This window comes from Acomys russatus, chromosome X (genome assembly GCF_903995435.1).
Source record: "Acomys russatus chromosome X, mAcoRus1.1, whole genome shotgun sequence".
In the NCBI taxonomy this organism is placed as follows: Eukaryota; Metazoa; Chordata; class Mammalia; order Rodentia; family Muridae; genus Acomys; species Acomys russatus.
In genome coordinates this window covers 3,752,486-3,770,939 of record NC_067169.1, presented here as the reverse complement: position 1 = coordinate 3,770,939, position 18,454 = coordinate 3,752,486, and the positions used below count along the sequence as shown (strand labels likewise).

Here is an 18,454-nt window from a genome sequence, read left to right as displayed (position 1 = left end):
AAGGCAGAGAAGAGCAGGAAGTCTGAACAAGGACACAAGTTTGCATCCTCTTTGTCCCTGGTGAGTACTGGGAATAGAAGCAGAAAGCAGGGTGACTGCATTCTTCAACCTTCTGCAAACATACTGGAACCTGTAACAAAATGGGGCATGAGACACTGACTAAAGCCTTTCCTCTCCTCTCCAAACCTATTCCAAAGGGAACCGTGTGGTGCAGCAGAAGTCAAGTCACCAAGGGAGAGGAGCTGCTGGAAGCGCTTATTCCAAGTAACAAGTGATGAGGAGCTCAGAATAAGCCTTATTCAAGAGCTAACAAGGTCATGAGCAGCCATAGGGTCTGGGGATTATGACACAGGAAGAGAGGAAGAGGCAGAGTTAGCACCCTGAAGGACAGTGTGTCTCACTCAGCTCCTTAAAGTTTCCTATATTCCTTGCTTTAAAAAACATTTTTTTAAAAGCTTTCCCTCCTAGGCTCCCAGGACCACTTTAAGACTCACCTCTATTTAAGAACCTTCCCCTACCAGCACAGCATCCATACCACTCCTGTGTCACCCTAGGTATGTGAAGGTACATGCAGAAGAGGGACTGGAGCTGGTCACCCCCACCTCCTTCCAAAATCTGCAGCTCCCAGCCCAGTACTTGGCACATCCTCAGTGTGCTGCAAATGCTTGTGGAATTGGGTTTGCTGAAAGAATAATGGCATTCAGATTCAATGAAATGTGCCATTATCTTAAAGGCAAGAAAGCATGAATACAGGACCTAACCAGAGACTGTGTCCTCTAGTGGTCTCCTTAGGGACAGAGCCTAAGACTAGGATTAAAGCACATGGTGTTTGAATGATGCGGGGGGGGGGGGGGTCAAAGATACACTAGGAGGTGGGTCCTCAGAAGTCAGAGGGGAAAGGAAGACAAGCAGCAAAGGGCGTTTTTGCCAGGAAGCTCAAGCCCACCGGGGAAGCCACCAGGAACTTATATAGACTATATGGGAGGCAGGAGGGAGCCAGGGCAGATACTGGCCATCTTCCATCAATTACTGGCTAAGAGCCAATGAGGACAGAGGCCACAGTGAGTCTTCTGAATGCTGCGCCGGCTCACAGGAGGCTCCAAGGGGATGAGAAAGCCCTTGGGCAGAATGCAGAGTTGTGCACTTAGAAGTCAAACAGGTGTGGGAGAGAAGGGCGCTCCCTCTCTGAGGACTAGGGGAGGGGAAGAGAGAGGGAGAGTGGGACTGGAAGGAGACAAGGGAAGGGGCTACAGTTGGGATGTACAATGAATAAATTTTGAAAAATAAATTTAACTTAAAAAAAAAAAGGTCAGACAGGTATGTGGTGGAGCAGTATGGACTCAACCTACCCCTAATCTTAAGATAGGCATGGGAAAATGTGCCTGGTTAACAAGCACCTACAGTGCCTCAGATCTAACAGCACACCCCCAAGAACCATAGGCTCAGAGGGTGCTAGCCAGGGTCCTAACTGGTCAGTACAGAGTGTATGCTGTGCAAACTGCAATGCCTGGGATTAGCAGAAGTTTATGTGACAAAAGCTGAGAACGAGGGCCACTCTGCTTTGCTCTCTGCAATGGAAATGTTCCTACCTCACTCAAAGCCTGTGCGTGGGAGGCAGGAGGCACATGCCTGAGGAGTTGGGAACCTGCAGCCAACTTCTCTGCACCTGCTGTGGGCAAGGCCACTGCTACTCCCTCGTGCCACCCTCAGGACACTGCCCCCGCCAGGTGTTCGTTCTGTGCTGGTATTTCGGGAGGGGGGGGGTCCGCACATGGTCTGACTAGTTTAGACCCCACGTACAAAGAGCGCAAGAAAACAGTTCGGGAGTTGATGCAGCACTGAGCTACATAATTAATTCAGCCAGGGAACAAGCCTGTGCTGCTCTCAGGAAGCTGCTTCTCACATCTGACACAGAATCAGCCAGGGAGGCCAAAGGCAGCCTGAGTCCCTCCTAGAGTGACCTTGAGAGACTCCTCCTCTGCTCTGGACATGGTAAATCCTCCAGAAGACAACTCGAATCACTCAATTATCACCATATTCAAAGGCTCTATTAACCAGGAAAACAGCAGGTCTCCTCCTTTGCTAAATAAAAAAGAGGCCTTGAATTTCAAAGAGCAAGGAAGACTGACTATACTGGGAAGGTTGGGAGGGAGGAAAGGGGAGGGGGAAGCGATGTCATTATATTATAATCTCAAAAAAAAGAATTTTTAAAAGAGCACATGCTTGCAGGAAATACAGAATCTTCGGTTGAAAATGGTGCTTATTTCCCAATATTAAATTTCCACTTGAAATCAACACGGTGAGTTTCAAAACACAGAAGTACCCATGGCCTCTCTCCAGAGAGGTGCGGGAAAAGGCAGGGAGACAGAGATAACAAATTTACCCTTCAAGGAAGCAGAGACATCCTCATTTATCTTTTACAGTGATCACCCCTAGCAAAGAGGACAACAAAGCCCATCCACACACTTCCATTTTGAGACAGGGTCACTGCCACAAAATGTAAGGCCCTCAGACCACCGCCAGTATCTAAGTCTCCCTACCACTCAGTTTGGGCCCTTGGTCACGAAGAAAAGCTAAGGTCAACACGTCTTAGGTGGCGCTTTAATTAGCTGCTGTCCGGAGCTTCATGGTGAGAGAAAGAAAAGCTTTAGGCCCCTCACAAATCAGAACATTTTTTTTTCAGCTTTCCCAATGGGTAGCCAAGTGACTCAGCATCCGCCCAGTGTGGGCACTATTATTGATGAGAAATCTTCCGCCTGGGTGATATACTGCATACAGCACATGCCCTGAGAACAGTGCCAAGTCATACCAGGAAGAGAAGGCAAATTATTCACTTCCACTTCAAATGCAGGCAAATCCTCTCTGAATGCAGGGGCTACTCCATATCAGAAAGACAAAGCACAGAGTCATAGATTTCCATCTAAGACTCAAAGAATTATTAGGCAAAGTCTCTTTTTTCTTGTTGACAATTAAAAAGACAATCAAACTGAGAAAACCAGAAGGAAAAGGGGAGGGGGGGGTGCTTTTTTTCCTTCTCAAAAACAGTCCCAGAGTGAAAAGCAGCACAAAAGCCTGCAGCTTCTGTCTTCTTTGTTAGTGCTGTGAGCTCCACCTAGAGGTCAGTTTTAGAAACGCAAGTTAATTCAAGTTAGGAAAAGAAAAATCCATGGGAGGCCTGCTAGAGACCCTTGGACAACACCCTGTTTCTTGTCTTGCGTTACTGGGATTTATCTGAACCTTTAGATACAAGATGTCCTCAGGGAGCCTAATGAAATGCAGACGGATGACTGCCTTTGATGTTTGCGCCTGTCCAGCTGCTACTGGAGTTCCTGGCAGATTGAACTCAGCTCAAAGAAAGCAGAGTGCTCAAAGACTACTTTTAGAAGGAGAAAGTGACAGTTTGGGTTAAGATAAAATAAAAAACTGGTAACCAACTCAGAGGGCCAACTGGAACATGGCTAATATTAGAAGGACTGAGAATAGTTTCCTTCAAGGACTCACGGGCCACTTGCTTAGAAGACCCAGCTACAAGGCCACCTTTCCCTAATTGAATGCCAACAAGCACACTGAAGTGATCTTAATTTCTGTTTCTGAAAACCTGGCTACAAGCTCCCAAATATTCGTAATTCACTCATTCATATTCTCTCTCTCTCTCTCTCTCTCTCTCTCTCTCTCTCTCTCTCTCTCTCTCTCTCTCTCTGTGTGTGTGTGTGTGTGTCTGTCTGTCTGTCTGTCTGTCTGTCTGTCTCCCTCTTTGCATCTCTCTCTCCCCCTCTCTCTTCACAACAGCCATCCTATGAAAATTGATACTTTAGTCCCCAGGCTACAACAAAAAGTACCTACTACACTGAGGATCCAGCTGTTCAGTGCAAGACATGTCCTGCCCCACACACCCCAAGCTAGCTTTGCAAATAAATCAAGCCTTCAAGAAACAACAATGTGGTATCTGTGCCAAGAGTTGCATCTACTATATGGAGAGTGTCCCCCCACAGTCCCTGTGTTCTTGCCTCCTCCAGCCTGTGCCATACATGACCTAAAAGAGCTTTGACAGATCTTGGAGGAAGAAAAATTAATTCAAAATTACTCACTGTCCTCTTCCATCACCACCACCAATACTGTTCAAGGTCTTTCTTCACTGTAAATACCAATCTGCTTTCTCATTCCTGTCAACTACAACATCTATGGCAAGACATCTCCATTTTGAGAGTAAGAACAGTTCTTTACCAGAAGCTATGGGACTACGCAGAAATTACATTTCAAGAAGGCTAAGCAGCCCTACAGTGAGAACCTCCTTGTTTCCTGACTATAAGGCAAAAATATGGTGCAAGGAATGACTCAAAGCAGTGTGTCTAGTGATAATACTCAAAGAACAGTGTGGCTAAAATCACAAATGCATAGACCTCCAACCTGATACACTAAAGCAGTCATTGCTAGGGAGGTGCCCAGAAGGCTATTACATGTCCGTGTCCCATGGGTTACTGCTATCATCAGGAAGGTTACAAAACCTCCTCAAAAACGAAATATTCCCTATTTTAGAGCCTCTCAGTTACAGAGTGGCAACCAAGGAAAGTACAGTAAGGGTACACTCCGGCCCTGCCCTTTTGAGTTCAAGATCTAACTGAACATCTCCAGTTCAAGATGGACAATATAGCTATTCAGAATTTCTCTCTTTATTCCTTTGTCTTGTTGCATAGCACCATGTTGGGGACAGTAGGCCATATGGCCAGTGTTCAGCCATCTTATCAGAGCCTACACCTATAGGTTCCTATTTCTCCAGCAGTCTGTCACTTACCAGAAACCAGCTGACTCTGTCGTGGTTCAGCAGTTAGACATCTGTTGTGGTTTATTGTGGGGGACGATCATTCTAAGACCCCCGAGCTCATAGTAAGAGCTACTCCTTTCTGGCTATAAACTAGCTTTTCCAGTAAGACTACTGGTAAAATCAGATTAAAGGCCAGCTGCCTGCGAGCAGCAGTTCCGGGAACCTTTTCCTGACTAACCAGATCTTTTACAACTTCCCTTTCTCTCTGGAATTTCTCCCTCTTCTGTGATTATAGCAGCTGTAAAGGTAGATACCTGCTGGAGCATTCCAGAGTTAGGTATCCATAGCAACCCTCACTTACACGAATACCCATGCCCCCGTGCCTATAAAAACTTTGTAAAATTTTTCAATAAACGGGGTTTGATAAGAATCCAGACTTGCCCCCATTTCTTCATGTCTTGTGTTCTCTTCTTCATACTGGTTAATTCTCCTCCCGAGCTTTAATCGAACCCTGGCAGGCCAGACCAGCACCAGAGAATGTTTTTGCTGAGCTTCACAAGTATCCACTTGTGTCAGAAATTACTTTTGTTTTACTCCACAATGGTCTCTCATTCATTTATAGGTTATAAGCATTCTCTTTGGGCCATTTGTGGAATATGATGGGTTAGGAAGTAGATGTGCCTTACTACAGGAGAGATTTGCCTCAGGACATTTGCACCCATCATGCACAAATGGAGAAGACACATGGTCAATATGGGTTTTTCTTCTTTGCAACTTGAGGGCCCTTTTGCCAGTTGTTTCCCATGGCTCCCCACTGCTCTACATTCTGCCATATCCAATCATTGTTTATAGAAAAATTCACTAGGCAGTAAGCCATGTGGCTTTTACAGACAGCAATTAGGACTGAAGCAAAGTCTGAATTACATGGCATTTGAAAATGCAGTTAGAGAAAGAACAAGTCAGATCTTATTTTCTATTACCTCCTGGTGATGAAATCTATGTGTTCATTCAAAAGCACACACCTACCTCTGGGGTCATTTGGAGCCAACAGCTCAGTCAATAAAAAAATCAGATGTATAGTCAATGTCAAGCATGAAAATCCATTAAACAGTAAGTCAGGTTATTTTTCCCATCAAAAGAAATCCTTACCTTTTCTTGGGCTTTCCTTTTTGTCCCTGCATCCATCCATTCATTTTCTTTCTCCAGCATGTCAATAAAGGCCCAGCGAACTCCCTCAATCAATTCTTCCATCTATAAAAAAAAAAAATACCAAAGAAGCTGCATCAAAGCCAGAATCTTCAAACAAGGATTCCTTGATTTGAAGCAGGTTGCAAGAAAACTGCTTCAAAGTTCAAAATTGGAGTGGAGGAGGGGAGGTTTCAGTTCAATTCTATGCTCTGACATTTTTTGGAGAGGGGAACATCTGTGAACAGATGATGCAAGGTGGTGGTGGGAAACTCACCAATTACTTACCTGTATGTAGCTATTAAATAGCTCCATTTTCATCAAGGTAACAACCAATTTCAATAACTTAAGAATGTAACTTAATGGTGAAGTATATCCCTAACAAGTGCAAGGCCCTGGGTTCTATCCCCAGTACTATACACACACATACACACACACACACACACACACACACACACACACACACACACACACACACACACACAGGTTTATCAGAATCTGAGAGTGCCAAGCAAAAACACAGACTGTGTATTTCAGATAGGTATTGCCAAGAAAAAGAGCAACAACCGAAAGAGATGTTGTTAAAAAGAGAATCATGCAGGGAAATACAGCACCCCAAAAGACATCGTGCCCACATGAATCAGATTAATATTAAGACCCCCCTGAAAAAAATCCTTAAATATCTCTAAATTCAGTGCCAGTAGTGAAACAAATGCTTAGTCATCGCCTATTACTTTTCTGCTGCTTTCCTCCCTTTGCAACCCAGCAAAGTCTTATTTCAGATCTAGAATGCTGGGTACAAGGCAGCATCCATAGGAAGGAAGTTTTCTGAAAAGCCTACAACACACATGGTATGTACTCACTTATAAGTGGATATTAGCCATTAAAGTACAGGATAACCATGCACAGACCTAAAGAAGCTAAGTAACAAGGAGGGCCCGAGGGAGGATGCTTAAATCTCACTCAGAAGAGAAAATAAAATAGACACCTGAAGTAGATGGAGGGAGGGAACTAGGTGGGAGAAGAGGTAGGGAGGGGAGTAGAAGTGGGGAACAGATGTGGGGAGAGTGGGGGAAGGGGAGAGTACCAGGAAAGTAAATGGAAATTGGTGATGAGGGGACATCTCTGTGACAGAGAAGGCTCCTGAGAGTCCATGATGGTGATCCTAGCTGAGCCTTGTAGCATCAGGGGATATGGAGCCTGAAGTAGCCCACCTATAGCCAAGTGGGACTTTCAGTGAAAGGAGAGGGACACCAACACACCCATAAAACTGGGTCTGTCTTGCCTACAAGAAGTGTAGGGATAAAAATGGAGCAGAGACTTGAGGGAAATTGCCAGCCAAAGATTGGCCCAACCCATCCCATGGGAGAGAGCCAACCACTGATACTATTAATGATACTCTGCTATGCTTGCAGGCAGGAGACTAGCATAGCTGCCTTCTGAGACACTTCATCCAGCAACTGATGGAAAACAGATGCTGAGAGCCACAGCCAAGCAATAAGCTCAGGGAGTTTTGTGAAAGAGTGGGAGGAAAGATTGAGAGAGCCGGGGTGGGGGGGTCAAGAAAACCAAGAGAAGATCTACAGAGGAAACTAACCTGGGCCCATGGGGGCTCACAGAGACTGAACCAACATCGAAAAGGGAAGCATGGGCTGGTCCTAGACCCCCTACACATATGTAGAAGATGTTCAATGTGATCAACCTGTGGGTCCCCTAACAATGGGAATAGGGGCTATCTCTGACTCTGTTGCCTGCCTTTGGATCCCTTTCCCCTACCTGGGCTGCCTTGTCTGGCCTCAGTGGGAAAGGATGTGCTTGGTCCTGCTGTGACCTAAGATGCCAGGGTGGGTTGGTACCCCTTGGATGCCTCCCCTTCTCTGTGAAGAAAGAAGAAGGAGCAGGGAGAGTGGGGCATGAGGGTGGGACTGGGAGGAGAGGAGGGAGGGGCCTGGAATCAGGCTGTAAAATGATTAAGTAAATAAATAAATGGGGGCGGCAGTGGGGGGGGCAGAGAAATGAGATTGCATCCATGTTGAGGACACATTTGCTTTCCTGACAACTTCTGCTGGGCCATAACAGTTATGAAGAGACTGGAGGAAGAGAGATGTTGATGCAGGGGTTGGAGGAGACCCTGTTGTGTACAGATGCATAGATGCATACCTCATAATCCTATTCACCTGCACAATTGCCTTGGCTTCCTTAACTGGATATCCAATAAAGAACAGACCCAGGAATATATTTACTTTTAAGATTATGGAGCTATAAATCAATTGTTCATGTTCTTTCTAAACATCATCTTTGTTCTATAAGGAATTGTCAGCATAAAATTCATTCAAAATAATTTCTCTCTGTTTAATAAGTTTTCAGCTATGTTTTCAGTTCAATAACAGTTGTAAGGGAACCAGAGCTGTAAATCAGTGGGCTGGGTTCCATCGTATGTAAATAAGAACAAACAGCAGATGGAAAAGGGGGAGCTTCACAGCTATTTCTTCTCAACTTAGTAAAAACACCAAAAGAAACAGAAAGCTCAACTTGGGATGCAAGCATGACAAGAACACAAAATGACAGAAGGACAAGTCTCTTTAAAATCATTAAGTCATAGTTCCCCACTTCACCTGCACATTGCAATCTTGTTGTGGGAAGAACTTAAAAGTCCTGACCAAAAAAGTGATTTAAAAATAAATAATCTTAGGGCCCAGGCATCAGAATACTGGTGTCATTGGCCTAAGGTTCAGTCTGGGTAGCGGGAGTTTTAAAGACTCCACAGGTGAGTTCTGTGTACAGACGGTTAAACTCCATGACAGTTTCAGGAAGCCACTAATTTTATAAACAAGGACATTAAAAGTTGATGGTCTATGTAAACTCAGAGAGCTAATGAAGGCCAGAGACAGGCCTTGACCACAGACCCTAGATGACAAACGTGGGTACACAGCTTCTAGAAGTCACCAAGATTTTCCTGCCATGAATCAAAGGAAACTGACAAGAAAGTAGAAGGTAATTAGTTACTTTCTACAATCAGACGCAGAAGTGACCATTTCTAACAGAAAGTCCAACAAGAAGGGGTACAGAAATTACACAGAGCCTCCCAGAGATTACGTCTTTTTTAAATTTTATTTTATTAATTTATTCATATTACATCTCATGGTTAGCCCCTCCCTTGTATCCTCCCATTCCTCCCTCCCTCCCATTTTCCCCTTACTCCCCTCCCCTATGACTGTGACTGAGGGAGACCTCTTCCTCCTGTCTATGATCATAGGGTATCAAGTGTCTTCTTGGTAGCCTGCTATCCTTCCTCTGAGTGCCACCAGGTCTCCCCATTCAGGGGACATGGTCAAATATGAGGCACCAGAGTTCATGTGAAAGTCAGATCCCCTCTCCATTCCACTCAACTGTGGAGAATGTACTGTTCATTGGCTAGATCTTTTGCTTATTCCGTACTTAGCACCCCCAAATCTTGATAAGCTCATCAATCTAGCATATTACCTGCAGGCAGAAAGAGCAAGGCCATATTCCCAAATCAGGGAGGGATACCAGGGATGGAAAGAAGTGAGGAGAGTTAACATATTTAGTAAGCAAAGAAATGGAACTAGATGATTAATGGCATGTGGCAAGGTGAGAAAATCAGGGCAATGGATAGTTCCCAGGTTACAAGCAGGGACAATGCAGTGTATAGGGCTGGCATTCTCTAAGATGGAAATATTAGGAGAGAGAACACTGGTGTGATGAAGAGTGCATGGACATCTAGACAGCCAAATTGTAGAACCCAGTAGAGGAGGTATGCTTTTGTTGGCATTGCTGCTCCTGGGTGTGTGAACTCTCTGTATTCCATTACCGAAGGACACATTGAGAAGGAAAAGGCTGAAACTACACCAAAGGCCATCAAAGGTTTCTGAGAGGACAGAGTGTGAGGTGGGATCCAAAGGCTATGCAGAAAAAAATCCTCTTAGATGTGAGGCAGGATTATGAGAGGAAGAAACCACAAAATGTCACAAGAATCTCCAGATAAGAGGGCATACAATCACATCTTTTCTTTGTAAAATCATGTTGAGATATAAAACAAGCATTTCTCTTTTAAAAATAAAAAAAGTTCCATCACTTCACACACGGCCATATACATCCTGACAACATGAGCACACATAGGAGGAAAGGAATCTCACGTAGCAAACAAAGGAGAAAAAATAAATAAAAGGTCTCCTCTTAATACTCTGGCCAGCATGTAGCAGTAATGGGACGTATCTAACAACTTGGTAAAGAGCTGACCACTCCCAAGGAAATATTTATTTGGAGTAAGAGGCATAAAACTAATGTTTCGTTTCATTTTAATCAATCAAGTAAAATAAAATAAGCACTGCCCAAGCCAAAAAGATCTTTGGCAATTAGTTTTTTTTGGTTGTTTTGTTGTTGCTTATTTTGATTTTTTTAGACTCCCACAATGAATCTTGAGGTCACTTTAGCCCAATTGTCTTCAGTGGCATTTTAATGAAGTACACACTAATAAAATCAGGCTAAGCAGCCTGGTTTCAGAGGAGCTGCCTTGGCTATTCCTAGGCATTATAACAGCTATCAAATGTATTAAAGGCTTAAGAATAGATTTTCCACAGGTTTTTCAAGCTCTTTGCAACCTGCTGATTGGCATTTCAAGTGGGACTACACTGAGGCAAATGGATTTCAGCTCATTGTCTGAATGAAGAATGACAAATAGTTTACTCATCTGTAGCATTTCTTCTCCCCCTCCCACTCGTCTTCCCTAAATCAATACTTTGATGACTCACTCTCTTTGTGACTCTCATTTATGTCAAAATGTAAGTAAATCACTTCACTTCTTGCCACAGTTGGTCCTTCTTTGTCCTTGAGAACACCTCTCTCTCTCTCTCTCTCTCTCTCTCTCTCTCTCTCTCTCTCTCTCTCTCTCTCTCTCTCTCTCTCTCTCTCTATCCCTATCCCTATCTATCTATCTATCTGTGTCTCTCTCTGTGTGTGTCTCTCTCTCTTTCTCTCTCTCTCTGTCTCTCTGTCTCTCTCTGTCTCTCTGTCTCTGTCTCTCTCTGTCTCTTTCTCTCTGTCTCTCTCTGTCTCTATGTCTCTGTGTCTGTCTGTCTGTGTGCCTCCCCCTCTCTCTCTGTCTCTCTCTCTCTCTCTCTCTCTCTCTCTCTCTCTCTCTCTCTCTCTCTCTCTCTCTCTCTCTCTCTCTCTCTCTCCGCCCACTTGATGAATTTATTTTCTGTGACATGATACACCACTTCCCTAACAGACAACAGACTTCCAGAACAAGAGAAATCTTTGATTGTGATTAAAGACATTGGTCAGCATGCCAATGCAAACAAGATAATGATTTTACCATGTTGGAACCAGGAAGATAAATCACAGAACACTTTTGATTTTTATCTTTGGACTAGTCTATGAACTCACACAATAACAGTGCCTTAAGTTAAACTGTACACTCTGAGACACAAAAGCCTGATGTAATTTTTAAATATGGGAAGAAAGATAAATCATATTTCTTCACCAAACCTTGACCTAGTGCCCCAAGAGCCATCATATAGCATTAATGGAAATCACTTAAACTAGGAGTCAGCAGGTTAAGTTATCCACACAAAATGCTTATTTAGAGCCAAAGACCACAATGTAACTGTAACATACAAGAATTAACTAAAACATTACTATGATAAAATTTGTAACATTCGGGTTAAGGGCCCTCCAGGTAAAGCATCTGTTTGTTTCAGAATTTCTCAATCAACACTGAAAAAACAGGTCATTTGGCTACTCTACGGCAGTGGTTAGTTCTCTTCCTTAACTATGATAATTTTTAAAAAAATTAAAAAAAATAAAAGTAGACTCTCCTCATTTTTTGCACCCCATGATTTGGGTCATAATGTCCTATATCAGACAATAGAAAGTCACATGTGTATCTATATCCACGTTATTCTTCCATCCTGAGCTTTTTTTGTTTGTTTATTTTTATTTTCTGAGACAAGGTTTCTCTATGTAGCTTTGGCTGTCCTAGACTCACTTTGCAGACCAGGCTGGCCTCGAACTCACAGCAATCCACCTGCTTCTGCCTCCCAAGTGCTGGGATTAAAGGCATGCGCCACCACGCCCGGCCAAAATGAGACTCTCCTATTGTGTCCTTCCCACTCTCCTTCCTCTTTCTTCTCACCTTTTTCCCACACACACACACACACTGATTTAAAATCGTGTGCCAACAGTGTTTTATGGTCAGGGGATTCAGTTCACCCCATGAATGGATATAGTTCCCTTCCACTCTTTGCTTCTGGATATGGAGAAATCCTATAAAACTAATCCAAAGCCTTACTCTCACCCATGAATCTCATCCTGATGTTTCAATACGCTCTTGGAGTTCCTATCAGGCCTATAATCAGAACAATATGAGTATATATGGTGCATTATTGTGTTTCCGTTTATATTTCTTTAGTCTCCCTAACAATATCTAGGATTTTTGAGAAGAACCATGACATAGATCAAATGAGATTGTAGATACATGTAAGAAAGACAACAAGTATCTTGCAAATTCAATTTTCTGCAACTTTTATGATTTCATAAGTCATATATGATTTTTACATGATGACTTTATATCTTATATCCATAATTATCTATAATTAATACTGACATGGAGTGGATACTTAGTAAAAACAAACTCATCACTTCATGCTTTTTAAACTCTCTACTGGAAGTTTTAACTAGAGAAACTAGGCAATATCAAGAAATAGAAGGCATACAAACAGGAAAGGAAATAAAAACACCCTGTTTATAGGTTATATTAACCTGTGTACAGAAAAGCCTAAAAACTGCATCAAATGACTTATAAAATGATAATTCATTAATGGTACAAGATACAAAATAAATGCAGGAAACTGAAACATTATATCCCAATAAAATTGATGAAAAAGAAAATGTAAAAGCAAATACATTCACAATAGCTAAAAATTAGAATATGTAGGACTGGATTAGCATAGGAAGTAAAACACCTCTACAATGAAAAGTATAGATCTGTGTTTAAGGAAAGAAGGGAATGTAAAATTCAGAAGGACCTCACATTTTCATGAGAGGTATAATTAATATTGTTAAAACGTCCTTATTAGTCAAAGAGATACACAAATTCAAAGCACCTTCTGGGGAAAATACCTTTTTTTTTTAAACAAAACTAGCAAAAACCATCCTGAAATCAATACAGAAGCATAGAAGACCCCAAATAGCCCAAGCAATCTTGGGCAAAAAAAGAGCAAAACTGAAGGCATCACAGTATCTAATTTTGAGACATACTACAAAGGCATAAGCAAAACAGCATGGTATTGGCATGAGAACAGATACACAAGCCAGTGGAACAGAACAGGAATGCCAGAAATAAACCCATGCATCTACAGCCAACTGATTCTCACCAAAAGGCAAAAAATATACATTTTCCTCCTCAATAAAAAAAATGGTACTGGGAAAACTGGATATTCATATGTATACTATTGAGTTAGATCCCTGTCTCTCACCTTGTACAAAAAATAAATAAATAAATAAATTCAAAATAGATCCAAGAAGCTACTAGAAGAAAACTGAGAAACCAGTTCCAAACATTGGTATAGACGGTGATTTTTTTAAAAAATATGATCCCCAGAGGACAGGAAATAAAAGCAAAACTATGGGATTGGAATTTATCAAACTAGAAACTCTCTGTGCTACTAAAGGAATGAAATGAAGAACCAACCTAGTAAATAGAAGAAAATATCTGTGAACTAGTCATCCCACCAAGTATTAATATCCTAACCATATGAAGTATTAAAATTAATACAAAAACAAACCCCAAAGAATCCAATGTTAAAATGGGCAAATGATCTGAATAGACATGTCTCAAAAGAAGAAATACAAACGGCCAAGAAGCTTATAGAAGAAGACCACTCAGTGTAATTAGCCTTTGGGGAAGTGGAGATCATAGGCACAGTATCATCTCACCCAGCTACAATGGCTAGTATTATTTAAAAATGCTGAGGATGAAGTGGTATACCACATGTGGACATTAAAAACTAATAAGTCAACTTGAAAGTAAAAGGGACTAGGACATGAGAAGCTAGATTTGATTGGTGCAGCTTGTGCATAAATGCTAAACCATCATACTGAGAATTTTGTTAAAAGTGAAAAATGCTTCTAGATACTCAACAAGAAACTAAAACTGAATCAAATGTTTTTCATGTATACAAATCTATAATAATTATTTGGTAAAGGGAAAATATCAAACTCTCTTGCAGATAGTATGTGACTTCCCAAATATAACCAAGAGATTTAATAATATGGACTTCAAAAGAGGGAAAATACATGACATTTCTTTTTTTATATAGCTATTTTTTAAACAGACCTATTCTAATTGAGTGATTCAGAACTGAATTCATCTATAGAATTCATCAATGGATAGCAAATTCATCTTTACATTAGTGGGAAAGTCCACAGCAAATGTCTCTGGAATGGATATAGCCTGTAGCCAAATGCAAACTTTACTGAAAAACAGATAACGTGGTATATTAGCCTAGCCTACTTTTAAATTGATGGTATCAACATTACATTTGACAAATGGCTAAGATTAGTATACTCTCTCTTTCCCTCCCTCCCTCCCTCCCCCTTCTCGCTCTCCCTCCCCACCCTCCCTCTCCCCTCTCTCTTTCTCTCATTGATGTAGAACAGAGTCAGATTCCTCTACTTCAAACGACTTGATTAGTGGAAGGGAAGAATGGACAGCACTATTAATGTTTGTAGTTAACAAAAAAAGGCTATATTCTCAGGAAAGGGCAATTGTCATTTTACTAGAAATATAGACATTAAATCAATTTATAAATATTATATATTCATTGAATTATTTGGCTATAAATATTTATATAAATGAGTTTGAATAAGCTTCTAATAAAAGTATAATAATGGCTTTGAAATAGGTAAAGAATGGACTTACAATGGCAGAACAAGTGGTTAAGCCAAAAAAAGAAAAAAGTAAGGACAGAATTGCTGAGGTTTTTGGCAGCCAAGTGAGAGAATAAATCATATCATATTGACTGGATTAGCAAAATTCCGTAGCCATAAAACATGTTGGAAAAAAAGAATGTCCCATTATTTAGGCTCAAATAATGCTATAAAGCATGTTAGACTAGTGGCATAAGACTTTAGCAAGTCCTTTCATCAAAAGCCACACATCTTTAAAACTGGTCTAGGAACAAGAAAAATATCCTTTTCACCAAATATGAACATATAAGATCTTTCTTATCTTATAATTCATCATGTCCTGTTTGCCACTTTGCCACTCTCAAAGGAAATGGATGAGAAACCAAAATAATATTTACAAGTTAACCATGTCATCATAATGTCTCAGCTCTTGGACTCAGCTATGGTAACTACACCCTTTCCTCCAGCAAGTAACTATGTTTGCCTGTTTTCAATATTCAGATCTTATTAAGGCACAAATACTTTCTTGCAGTAAACGAATCTCAAGTACCAGGCTTTTGCACTGCATAGGTATGATCCAATTTGCTTGTCCAGATGGTGACCAATAAAATGTGTCAAAAGCAACACTGTCCAATGCTCTCCAACATGTAGAAAACAAATGTGAAAAGTGGGCCAGATGTGTCATAATCATGGCAGCATATTCAAGGCCAAAGCCAAGAATAATGTCCATACTTATTTCAAAAGAATTCCCACTGAGCTTTCTAAATTACTTCTTTTGCTGGATGTCATTTTACCAAAGATTGCATAAGTGATTTGTCAACACTGAGGTCTAAGAATATTTACTGCAACAAGATTCATTCCATAGAGTTGTGAAACCTAGATCTGTTTTTTTAAAGAAACTTATATTTGGCTCCTTGAGTAGTTTCTTGAGATTCCTCTATGAGCCAAACTAATGTTAAATGATAGGGCAGCTTTTGGGATGTGGCCAAGCCAATGGCATTAAAAAGATTTTTATGGGCTAGAGAGATGGCTCAGAAGTTAAGAGCACTGACTGCTCTTCCAGGGGTCCTGAGTTAAATTCCCAGCAACCACATGGTGGCTCACAACCATTTGTAATGAGATCTGACACCCTCTTGTGGCCTTCAGGTGTACAAAAGGACAATGAAGATTGAGCATCCCAACATTCATGCCAGTTCTGAGCCTGAGCCCTAGGAGACCTCACATGTTTCTGCTTTCTCACTTGCACCTCTGCCATCACCATGGGTGCATGCCCAGTCTAGCCAGATGATAGAAGTAAGACATATGGTGTCGGGCCTAGTTGTCCCAGTCACTTTTGCCAAAACTAATCTTGATGGGCCAACCCCCAGACATTTGTGCAAGTGCAGCCAAAATCAGCAGATCTGTAGAGGGGACCACCATGGACTCCAGATGCATCAGCAGTCATTGCATATTGCTAAATGCCAGTTTGATTTTGTGAGAGTTTGTCACATTGCATTCCTCTAGCAACAGATGTGTGTAGAAAGAGGTTAACTAATTTTCTGAAATTGGTAAAATTCGATACTGGTTTTGAGATACTAATGTGACTTTGTAGAAAATTAGATGTAATTTCTATACGAGGTTAATATTCTAAAACCCAAATCATTTCATTTCCCTACTTCAGCAGAGTTTCTCTAGAAATTGACCCTGTTGATAGCTAGTGCTATTTACTAGATGGACTAAATAAGGACACTCAGTTGTCAGAGTATCTATTCTACACATGACTTGTGTCCAAAAGAAATTTTTCTGGATAATGATCATTGAGAGCAACTCTCATGAGTATCTGCATATGTAGCGAACAAAGAACCACTAAGTATAATAAGGGCAGTGCTGTAATGCATGACACTGACTTTCAGGTGACTTCTGCCATCAACGTTGCAGTTACATCTCATTTACTCAATCACTGAGGGAAACGGTGAGCAAGGGAATTGAAGAACTTAAGGAATATTAATGGCAGCGCATCAATGCAATTATCTTGGCTCACTGATGGGGTGAGCTCCTGGTATATGGAGGTTTCAAGTTCAAATTTACCACTGCAATTGGACCCATGTGGGTATTTAAGTCTTCAACACCAGTTGAAGCAGTATGAGGTGGGAGGAGAATTCCTTTCTTAGGGTAAGAATTACACCAGAATTGCTCATATAGAGTTTATCAGACAAATAGAAGACACTGTAATCACTGGCAGGTCATCTATGGCTTTACTAGGAGAACATAAAGTTGGAGCTGGAGGAGGGGACTTCTAGAGTACAAGAAGTGAAGAACTCTTCTAAGCAGTAACTTAATTCATATTCCTCTTCTAATAATAGATCCACTTTCTGTATATATAATGTTTTAGTATCTAATGAGTCCATTTGCTTTCATCTAAGAGCTGATAAAGATTCTCCCTTTGATTAAACTTTAGTCAGTCTCCCGTGAGCCCTTTTTTGTTTCAGCTGAATCTTGACATTGCCCTCCTCCCTAGTCCCCATGCCCATCCTATGCTCACCAGACCTATCTTGCCAACTTCTAACTCAATAGAGTTAGAAGAAATTTTCAATTTTTGATGTCTCATTACTCTGAATATTAGATCAAATCCTTCATTTCCTATGCTTAATATCTGATTACCTTGGCCTACTTGTGGCAAGAATGAGTTTGATTAACAAAAATTTCCCTTCTCTCCATGTTTCCTCTCAGTACTTTGCCATCCAATGGCTCTCTCGATCTGCTAATTGGCTACAAAGCTCCTGGTTTCTTTACTAACAGTCATGGCTGAATGTAAGCTCTTTTTCCTATTGCAAGAGAGTTGATACCTATTGTAGTAATCCTAAAGAAAATCTTTTTGCTGTTCTGGGGCTTCAGAGATTGATTTAGCAGTTAACAGTGCTTAGCTGTTCTTGTGGAGGATCTAGCTTTGGTGGTTCATAACAGCCTGTAACTCCAATCCTAGGGAATCTCATAGCCTCTCTTCCAGCCCCCACAGACTCCTGTACACATATTATACACATAGACTCAAACAGGCTCATACACATACACATAAACAAAACTTAACTTTTCAAAAAGAAAAAGAAGGTTAATGTACCACAGTTTCTTCATCCATTCTTCTACTGAGGGGAGACCTGGTGGCACTCAGAGGAAGGATAGCAGGCTACCAAGAAGAGACTTGATACCCTATGAGCATATACAGGGGGAGGGAAGTCCCCCTCAGTCACAGTCATAGGGGAGGAGAGTAAGGGGAAAGTGGGAAGGAGGGAGAAATGGGAGGATACAAGGGAGGGGATAACCATTGAGATGTAATATGAATAAATTAATAAAATAAAATTAAAAAAAATAAAATAAAATAAATAAAAAAGGAAAAAAAAGGTTAGAAAACTAAGCATCATAATCTGTTGTTGGCATGGTTGTTGTTGTTTTCCTTTAATGGGATTGTTTGTATACCAAAAACAGAAAATGTGAGGATATAGCAAAAAACACCTACTGGTGGAGGTGAGAAACCTAAATAAAGTTAAGTTGTTTGAGTACATTGTGTGTACAATGAAATAAAACAAAATATGATAAAAAAAA

At 41.2% G+C, this 18,454-nt stretch overlaps 1 protein-coding gene across 1 annotated transcript in view; it reads right to left on the bottom strand.

Moving 5' to 3' along the window:
* Window positions 1-18,454, bottom strand: part of Phex (phosphate regulating endopeptidase X-linked) — a 208,194-nt gene that overhangs the window by 110,669 nt on the left and 79,071 nt on the right. Inside the window, exon 12 of the mRNA XM_051142004.1 lies at window positions 5,912-6,013. Within this exon, the coding sequence (XP_050997961.1) occupies window positions 5,912-6,013 (102 nt within the window). The remainder of the gene's footprint in view (window positions 1-5,911; window positions 6,014-18,454) is intronic.